The sequence below is a fragment of the Lolium rigidum genome, unplaced genomic scaffold (genome assembly GCF_022539505.1).
Source record: "Lolium rigidum isolate FL_2022 unplaced genomic scaffold, APGP_CSIRO_Lrig_0.1 contig_45531_1, whole genome shotgun sequence".
NCBI classification, from domain to species: domain Eukaryota; kingdom Viridiplantae; phylum Streptophyta; class Magnoliopsida; order Poales; family Poaceae; genus Lolium; species Lolium rigidum.
Window position 1 is genome coordinate 109716 of NW_025900620.1, and position 10088 is coordinate 119803.

At 50.6% G+C, this 10088-nt stretch overlaps 1 protein-coding gene across 1 annotated transcript; it reads right to left on the reverse strand.

Moving 5' to 3' along the window:
- Nucleotides 1–3335: 3335 nt before the first annotated feature.
- On the reverse strand, nucleotides 3336–8825 carry LOC124681507 (translation initiation factor IF-2-like). Its single transcript, XM_047216418.1, has 8 exons — nucleotides 8679–8825; nucleotides 8080–8191; nucleotides 7924–7998; nucleotides 7033–7815; nucleotides 6194–6554; nucleotides 5013–5094; nucleotides 4661–4918; nucleotides 3336–3748 (listed from the first exon to the last, which is right to left on the reverse strand). The coding sequence occupies exons 1-7, from the start codon at nucleotides 8823–8825 to the stop codon at nucleotides 4703–4705; spliced, it is 1776 nt and encodes a 591-aa protein (XP_047072374.1). The 3' UTR covers nucleotides 3336–3748; nucleotides 4661–4702.
- Nucleotides 8826–10088: the final 1263 nt, after the last annotated feature.

The window sequence follows — 10088 nt, forward strand, 5'->3', positions numbered from 1 at the left end:
AAATGTTTGGACACGAAATGATTCTCATGGACTCCAGGGCAAAAAAGACAAAATTATGACAAAAATAAAGTGAATAGTACCTGGTCATGGGGCATTTCGAGTTTGTTTTTTTACCCAGGATACAATAAAAGTAATTTCCTAGGAAAATATTTTGTTTCAGTTACAATACCTGATCATCTTTGATTTCCAAAAAAAATTAATTTTTTTAAAACTTTTTTTATTTTTTTTTAAAAAAAATTCCAAGTATAGAGGTGCGTTGCACCCGAGAGCTCCTTTGTATTTCCCTTTGTACTACTATCTATATTGTTGTCAAAGTTTACACAGTTTAACTTACACGAAAAATTACGCGCAACATAAAATAGGCAGGAGGAAGTAATTAAGATGAAAAGTAAACGCATATTGCTTGCAAAGACTCTCAACACGACGGCCGGGAAATCTCGGATCTAAGTAAAAGTCCGTCAGATGTAAGAAGTGAAGGAATGTAAAAAGTGACAGAACGGGATAAGATATGGACATGCAGGTGCCAGCGGCCACGAAACATATTGGTTTGGCGTAACGGGAGATTAACCAGCAAAACAGAGGAACAACGGAAGAAAAAGGGAGTGGATGGATACTTGTGCGTTGAAAGTGGAGCCACGTAGCAGATAGCATGAATGCTACAAAAGAAACTTTGCGTTCGATGGGACTTGAATTTGCTTCTGAGGCATAACCGTTTCCCGTTGGCAATGTCATTCGTCTCGGATTCACTCGAGAAGTCGAGGGATAGCCGTCCACGTCGAAGCTATTCAGATATCCAAAACCGATACCTTTTCCCACCTTTAATTTGGAGCCACTGTTGTAACAGCATTTTCAATGGGGAGTGCTGGGCTCTCCCGGGGATTAGAAATCTAATCCCCCGGGTCCCCAACCGTCCGATCAACAGATCTGAAACGTTTCCGGCCGTCAGATCAAACCAACCAGCCCTCTCTCCCACTTTTGCTACCATGATGCACCAAAGTAGCAAAAAACTGTTCAATTGTAGCAAACTCTATTTTCACCTAAAACACACAGACCTCGCCGGAGTCTCGCCGGAGTCTCGCCGGAGACTCGCCGGAGACTCGCCGGAGATGTCGCTGAAGACCCACCAGAAACCTCACCGGGGACTTAGTAGCAAAAAATATATGCTATAGTAGCAAAAACACACAAAGATTGTAGCAACCTTTTTTTGCTATTGTAGCAAAAGCAACCTCGTCGGAGACTCGCCGGAGACCCGCCGGAGAATTTGTAGCAGAAAAATATACTATTGTAGCAAACACCTATAACAAATGTAGCAAGTCCTAATTTCAATGGATTCTCGCCGGAGAGATTGTAGCAAAAAAAAACAGAATATTGTAGCGAAACCACAAAACCAAAGTAGCAATAAAAATATTGGTATGTAGTTGCAGGGTACGCGGAGGCGCGAGCTACTGAGGGGGAAGCTCGGGGATGGAGCTCCATGGCGCGGCGACAGGACTCCAGTGGCGCGCGGCGGTGCGAATCCAGGGCGCGGCGGCCGGACTCCAGTGGCGCCCGGGCGCGGCGGCCGGACTCCGGTGGCGCGCCGCGGTGAAAATCCAGGGCGCGGAGGCAGCAGGTGCGGCCGATTGTAGCAGTGGGGCCGTGGAAGACTTCGAGGGGTTAGGGGCAGCGGGCCTCGGGGATGGGCTCGCCGGCGTCGATCTTGACCTCGAGGGGGCGGATCTCGCCGTCGTCCTGACTGCAGCCCTGCTTGGCCACGAGGCGGCGCTGCGGCCGGCGATCTGACGAGTTGAGGAGGGCTCCGAGTTGCGGGGTGGCTCGGTAGCGGAGGCTCCTACGCCAGCGGCCGGAGTTACGTCATCAGAGAGGAGGTCGTATTGAGAGAGAGGCGCGAGGAAGGGGGCAAGCTAGTCAGAGGGAGGCGCTCACGGGGAAGACGAAGACCGGAACGATAAGGTGGGCCCTCACTTGTTTTCTCTCCGCGTGGAGGGACACGCGGCATGCGCACGAGGCGGGGGATTGGAGCGCCGTTCCCCCGGGGGAACACCAGCCTTTTCCATTTTCAATAGACGCGTCAAAATATGCGAAAATGTAGCACGGAAGTAGCTACACAAACCTCTAGCGGACACGCGAAAAAGCGCGTTTTTGCGCGATCCTACGCGCCAAACCTGCCCCGCGCCGCTTCTTGCGCTATAAAACGCGGCACGCGCGCACCCAACTGCCAGGACATTTCAGCCGCGTGTCGCTTCACCGCCCCTCCACCTCGCTCTGCGCGTCACTCCCGATGTGCTCCACCTCGATAGCGCGCCGCTCCGCCTCCACGCCAACGAGATGCCTCCCCACTGCCGCTCGAGCTCCGGCTACCACGGGGTCCACGCGTGGCCGAACGGTACCTTCTACGCCGAGATTCGGAGCGGCGATGAGAACATCGGGCTAGGGACATTCGAGACCGCGCACGAGGCGGCGCGCGCGTACGATGCGGTCGGCTGGCGCCTCGGCCGCTCCTGCCGCTCGATGAACTTCGATGACGTTTGGACGCGGCAGCAGGCGGAAGCCCTCGCGCCGCCGCCGGCCATCACGCGTGAGGCGAGGCAGCACCAGCGCAAGCTCGAGCAGCGCCTCGTCATCGTGAAGTGCGACGAGCTCATGCGCCTCGAGAGTGGGTGCGCCAGTTCCTGGAGGACGTCGCCGCGATGGAAGCCATCTACGCCGAGAAGGAAGAGGCCAAGGCGACGGTTAAGACGGTGAAGAAGGCGGGCCAGGAGGAGAGGAGGGCGAAGCAGACGGTGAGGAAGAAGGAGAGGGAGCATAAGGCCGCGAGGAAGGGGGAGAAGAAAAATGGCGTCGGCCCATCGACGATCATCGTCGCTCTTCCTCGTCCTTCGAGTAGACGTCGACTCTGGTGTGTCATCGACAACACCGGGCTCCTCCAACTTCGACTTGGATTCCAAGTAGTTTAGTCTAGTTTTAAATTTAGTTGTAGCAAATTGAACTTTGCAATATATTTATATTTTCAGTTTATTTTTACATTTATGTTTTCAGTTTATTTTTACATTTGAATTCGATGCAACAGTTTAACCGCATCTACAAAAGCTGTCGCCAGCGCCGCGCACTGCATCTACATAACGCATGCTGTAAATCCAAATATACAGCGTCTAGCAGTCTGATATAGCACGTTTGTTGGAGATGCTCTAAAACACCACATGCCCTGGAGATGCTCTAAAGCAGCACACGCCCTACAGAAAGTAGTCGAGGGGCAATTCAAAATATCAAATGTTGGCATATACGGCCATCCGCCCTCAAGGGTGAGCTAGGGCAGGGTACATGAGAGTAAGATGGAATCTCAAGAGTGCAGCTCTCACAATTTCCAATCCAATATCTAACACTAGAGCCCCCAAGGCTTGCATACAGAGTTCCATGGCAAGATAGACAACGGGCAGAACGAGAACCTGCCGATCAATCTGGGTTTAAAACTAGCAAAAAGCTCGAGACGTCGGCTTCCTGATCTACGTGGTGTAATGATGTTGCATTAACAGAAGATACAGACTACCGAGTGCAGTAATCCGTATCATCAGCTACAAGAGTAGACTTTGCTCAATGACTTTGATTTGTAGTACACTCGGCTTCAGTGTTTCAGTCATCAAACAGTGCAAAGCTCTCTTCTAACTACTCCTGCAATCTCCAGCTGCAACAGCAAGATACTGTTCTTCGCAATTTGCAGTCTAACTTGAGTTCAGAAGGCAGACTTAGCCTGCAAGGTTCCAAAGATATATGAGTAATATTAGTAGAAGTTTAAACAAATCTCTAGAAGGTTGTTTGCCTGTTAAAATGTACTCCCTCCATTCACTAATGTAAGACCTTTCATAAGTGCATGTATCTAGAAACATTTTAGTGTGTAGGTTCACTCAGTTTGGTATTATCTAGTCCACTTTGAAATATCTAAAAGGTCTTTCATAAGTATATGATTTCCCAAGCATCAAACTACATGCAGGAACCATTAAATCATTAGCGAGCAGCAGTGCATTGGCACTAGAACTCTTAATATGACGTATCTTCTTAGAACAAAATAATACTTCTGTTTTTTGCCTTTTCTAGTTTTCAAAAGACCTGTATTAGATTTTCTGTCAGAAACTGCAAGCATGGCAGACATTGCCGTGTTTAACTGCTAAGAGCAAGAACAACAATATAGCCTGCTGTTGGCTACATGCTCATGCCATCTCACCTAAAGTCATCACAAAAAAAATTGATCCATACAATAGACTGGCTACAGTGTTGGCTACAATCAATATTAAAGTATTTAATGTTTGCATGCTTGGAGATGGTTAGCAGTCCAAACAAAGGCATGCGCCTTCTGTAGGCTCAGTAGCTGGCTGCATGTGGATGGTAGCACCTAGTTTTGTGTGTGTAGCCCGGCGACTCACCAAGCGCCCGCTTCCTTCTCTCTCATGCTTTCTCTCACCTCCACATAAGATTTTTGCTGATTTGGATTAGCTTATAGCCTGCTGAGTAGGACTATTGTACTTGCTCTAATGTGGCCTACCAGTATCAGTCAACACTGCTTTAGAGCGGTCAAAGTCACTTGGTGAGACCAAAAGTACACAGTTTAAGAGTTGGAGGACCAAATCTACACTCAGCCAATAGTTAAGGGTCAAAAGTAACTCACCAAGAGTTTCTACTTCATCGTAGGACACCAACTATATCACAACTAGCAAGCCTGATAGGTGAAACAGCAGCTGAAAGGCTTGCCAGTCCGGCTCAAGTAAGATGCCTTCTTGGTTGCTCTCACAGCACATCGATCTTCACCACATTGATCTTCACTAACAGAAACTGTGGTACGCATGTCTTGCGCTTTCTTTTGAGCAGATCTTAGTTTGCCCAAAATTCTATCCATTGATGATGACCTTTTCTTTTCAAGCTTCATCTGTAATACAGAGGGCAGAACATTTAAGTGTGTAGCAAAACCAAAGAAACAATAGCAATAATGCAAACATGGTTGATGAACCAGAAAACAATACCTCCAACTTCCGAATTGCTGCCTCTGCTTTTGCTTTCTGTAGATTTTCCCAAGCAGTGATCTTTGCTTCCTCCCTCTTGCACCTTGACCAAAGAATAACCAGGTATCAGCAACAGGATATCTATTAATTTGTGTCCTTTACTAGTATAAGTTAATGAATAACAAACAAAATTGTCTTCTGTGCAATGGGAGATTGGGAGAAACAGGAACATGACTTAGACATAGCTAAAAACTAAAAAGTATGGTTTCTGCTAGAATGGAAGTCCAAGATTTTCATAGTGTAAGTGCATTTCTAGTGATATGTTAGCTAAGTTTAGTAGATTAAATGGCCGTACCAATGTATGCCCAGGGTCTGGGCCAAAAGCCATTCTGGATGCCCTTCTAAGTTCTAAGGGATTGTAATGACATTGCAATTTAATTAATACAATCCCTTCACACCCACAAAAAAAAAATTGCATTTCTAATCCATCAATCAATTGAACCCCATTGGTAGAGAATCCTTTACAGTATTTGGCATCTTGCTAATTATAAGAGACTAGCCCTTTCATGATCTACGTCCGTACCCTCGTAACCTGTAACAAGTTATGCTATGACATCATAAAACACATACAAGCATCGAATTAACTTTGTGTCATGTTATTTTTCCAATGTTTGCTGAAGAAAGAAAATTAGTGAACTGAAATCAGGTCCCAGAACTTTTGAAGTGTGGTATTTCAATCCCAGTATTTGCATTTGACTCCAGCTGAAGGAACTTCAAATTGTGCAAGTTTGTCCAACCCACAGTTAACTTGCTTATTCAGTCAGTTCACTAAGAACATTCCACACGTAGCATATCAACAGGCCTCATAGTACTCAAATCTACAATCCGTTTGCAACCACTGCCATATTTGGTTTGTTAGCCTTCCTAACCACATGCAGTCTGTACAATGTACGGGCATACAATCGAATTAACTGCAAGTTGGGACTTGTAGGATGGCCATTTCTTAATGAATTTCTAGAACACCAAGTCATTTGTGGAAGTCTTGCTTTGGACTATGACAGCAGTATGGCCATACAGGATTACCGATTATATAACAGCGATGAAAGCACTTTATCCTCAGACATACCTCGAAGTGCAAATCTAGCCACTGTGCAAAATCAGTTTACTCGTAAACAGAATAGCAAACATGAATAAGAACTTACTTTGATATGCAGCTTTCTCTTTCTTTTTCATCAAAAGATGGAGCCCGAGGCTCTGTAGTCTTCTTCCTCCACTCAACAATATTTGTTGATCGCTTATCAGAGCCTCGTGTTATGTGTCGCTTGGACCACCGGGTAACAGTTACTTGATCATCTACCTCCACATCCCTAACTTCAACTTTAGGTGTATGGTTATTTGGCTCTCTAATAGCATGTCCTGAAGGCAAGCTGGAGCAGGAATGTCTCGCTTTTGGGGAGGACGATATTATGCTGTCATCGGGGCTCATTTGTGTAGCAACATCTTTCTTTATGATTGGACTTGAAATCAAAGAAGTTTCACCTTGCGGGCTCTGTAAACTATCATCTGTGTAACAGGGTACAAAGATAGTAAGAATGATTTCTCTCAGTGCTGAAGGATTGAGCAGTACATATATCTGAAACTTCTTATTTGAGCATGCAAAAATTCAAGTACTTATTGCACAAATTGGCACAAGATAGGTCTGCTTTAGGTTACTTCTGCTATTTATTTGAATCTTACAAGGTGAAAATTACAACTTCTTGCACCTTACCATTCATATAAATAGTTATAGGAAAGCCTTTTTCCCGAAAGGGCTCTAGGATTTGAGATACATGAGGATTGTAGGATTGAGATAAGGAATCTGCTAATTGCTTAATATCAATGTATTGGCATGCAGGAGTTCTACCTAATGATCTTATCCATACATTATTAATATGATGAGTATCTTCTCTTATTGCATCTAATTGAACAGACTAAATGAGGTAGCAAAAAATGTGTTTCCTATAGAACGGAGTACTTTAGACACTGAAGAGAAGAAACTAACCCACAACTTGTGCAGCTTCCTCTGAGATATTAGCAAAGGCAGATGCCTCCATAAGTGTTTCCGTCCACGCATGCGTACTTGCTGATCTCCATATATACGGCTCCTTCTCAGCCGAATACGACCTACTGCTGCCATCATCCCCACATCTGCCTCTTCCGCTGCTAAAGTCACCATTGCGCACATGATCAGGCATGAGAACCCCAGCAGAGAACGGCGAATGAGCCGCGAAACTAGCCGCGGCCAGAACACCATCGAAGCAAGGAATCATCGGCGAAACCGACGCGTAAGCCCCCGGAGCGCCGGCGGGGTGCCCGAGCGGCCCGCTCTTGGACTTGGGCCGCCTGTGGTGCGGCGCGGGCGCCGACATCCTCCCCATCCCGTCGCAGGAGACGGGGCTGAGGATCCACTTCTCGGCGTCCTCCCACTTGGACGGCAGCTTGCGGCCGTTGTTGAAGGGCAGCACGACCCCGCTGCCCCCGTGCCTCCTGTTCCCCTGCGGCACCCGCTCCGAGCTCCACCCCTTGGGGTACTGCATGTTTATGTTCCCCGCGGCGCAATGCCGGCTGTAGTTTGGAGTTCCGGGGCTCGGGAACGTGCCTGATCTGCTCCTGGATGAGGCTGTTGAGCTCTTGCTCATCCCTCCCACGGTGGCACCGAGCAGGCACCTCGGCGAGAGCACCAGCAGCTCGATCCCGCCGAAGGTGTCGGGGTTGAGCTCGTGTGAGACCGGCGTACGTGGCGGCGCTGCTCCCTCCGCCCTGAGTTGCAGCTGCTTCTGGCACTCTGGTAGACAAGAGAAACGCTTAGTCCCAGCAACAGTGAGGAACCACTTCACTTCCAGAGTTCAGACTTGACGTAACAGAAGACATTACGGATTCGGCGGGGGTTTACCTCTGAGCGAGTTGGAGAAGGAGTCACCGTCCGCCTCCGCCGCCGCGCCGTAGCCCCCGTGCTCCTCCTCCTCGTCTGCGCGTGTGTGAAAGGGGTTAGCTGCAAAGAGACAGAACGCGGAACGTGCGAGGAACTGGGATTTCTCAGCTCACCCACCTCTGGGACTGGTAGCGGTGCTTGTGCCCCGCGAGGCGAGGCTGCCGTTGAGTCGGAGGTGGAGGTGGAGTCCCGGATCTGGATCGGCCGCGCCGCGTGGCCCCACCGCCGGCTGCGAAAAGCGCCAAACAAGGGAGGGGAGCGTCTCAGGACTGAAGCTCGGCTCGGCTCAGCAGAAACCAAAAATTCAGGACGGGAGCGCGCAGGGCACCGCACAGTGGGCAACAGCAAAGAGGAAAACTCAAAATCGAACGGCGAGGGCGCCGCGGCGGCTTGCGAAAGCGACGAAAAGAGCAATGATAGAAAAGCGAGGACGCAGGTCAGGCCGCGCTAAGCTCTTTTCGAATCTCTGCTCGCCCTTTTTCCTGGCTTTATTCCTTGCTTAGGCAGTTAGGCAGAGGAGGGACGAGGGATGGAGCTCGGGCAGTGACCTCGGATCCCCATGTGCGGGCGCGGGCGCGTGGTCTGGATCGGATCTATTGACCTCACACCGCCGCGCGCGCGCGCGGCGCACTAAAATAATCCGGCGGCCTGCCTACTCGCGTGCCATGCCGGGGACGAAGGGCATGTAATGCGGGGGAGGGGATAAGGGTTATTACCGTTGGTGGCGGCGCGGGGCGCTTCCGCCTCGGCGGCGGCTTCTTCCGCCGGGAGTGGGGGTGGCGGCGCTCGGCCGTCGCTGGGTCGGCGGCGGCGGCGGCGGGGGAAGCGGCGGGGAACCCTAGCCCGGGCGCGAGGCGAGGCATGGTGGGCTGCCGCGCCGTCGCATTCCCCGAGGATGGACACGCAGGCGAGCGCGCCAGGGCGGAGCAGGGCAGTGGAGAGCAGCAGGGTGGGGCGGGGCGTGGTTTGTTTCTCGGCGAATTAAAAATGGCGCGTGGGAGGAATGGTGCGGGTCTCCGCCTCGGATCTCTCTGGCTCTACATTCCCCGGTGGTGGGCTTTTGTTTTGCCGGGCCGGCCGCGCTGGAGGTGCCGGCCGGCCGAGCACGCCGTGCTGCTGCGCCGATTGTTTAGGGAAACCCCTGCAGAATTCGCGGCAGCCGTTCAACGAGCGTGACGAGAGCTTGACAGTTCTTCCAGTTCCACCGTCACGTTTCACATTGGAACGGCGCACCACACCGACGCCCACGGGAGAACTCGTGGCTACGCGCCGCATGTCAGGGTGAGCTACAGCGGCGTCTCAGGAGCTGTTTTGACTTGCGCGAATCTTTTCAGTCTGGACCATGTTCAGACGACGTACTTGTACCGACGTTCACACCCAACCTCCTATCCTGCCGCATGTGGTGCATACGACCGGGCCCGCGTATCAGTGGGGTGGTCACGTGAGGTGTCCGGACGTACTGACGTACTGTGTGCCGGGAGAGCTGCACGGGCAACCGGGCAAAGAACGACTAGGGAATAGGGAGTGAGGTGGTGATATGATGCTGGTGCCTGCCTGGGTCCCGGCCGAAAGACTACATACACTATTCTGTCGTTGGCATCGAGGCGAGGTACCAGTCCCGTAGCCATGCTTGCCAGCCAGGTGCGGCAGGCAGCCGCGTGCTCCGCTCCTGCAATGGTTGCATCTTTTCACTCGTTGCTTTTCTCCTCGCCAAACTCACCCCACCCGCTCTCCAGTTTTTCTACCCAAACTTTCGGCCATAGGTGCACAGGATGGAGTCAACAAATCAGTCCAGGTATGAGGCTTTCACAGTGTGTTATCTGCACATTATCATAGGCACTGATGTATCTTAACATACAACAACTGCCATGCATTGTCTTTTAGGGCCATGCCCCTAGCTCGCATCGGTCCAGCTTTTCTCGGCCCGTTTGGATATCTGGTCGACGCCGTGTTCTTGCAGGAACCGGTTCTCAAAGCACCCTCGGGCCAGGCTCTGGAGGAACGCTCGGTTCGGCCGTTTCTAGTGAGCCACCCCTGTTTTCGCAGAAGTGGAGAACGCGGCGTCCTCGCAGAGCCACCGCGGGAGATGGCGGGAGCTCGAGCGGGACGGCGAAATCTCGGCGCCA

Coding starts and splice junctions, on each gene's coding strand:
- LOC124681507 (XM_047216418.1), bottom strand. CDS start 8,825: ATGCCTCGCCTCGCGCCCGGGCTAGGGTTCCCCGCCGCTTCCCCCGCC. Junction 7,816..7,923: donor CTTCTCCAACTCGCTCAGAG/GTAAACCCCCGC, acceptor CTTGTCTACCAG/AGTGCCAGAAGCAGCTGCAA. Junction 5,095..6,193: donor AGAGAAAGCTGCATATCAAA/GTAAGTTCTTAT, acceptor TCTTTGGTCAAG/GTGCAAGAGGGAGGAAGCAA.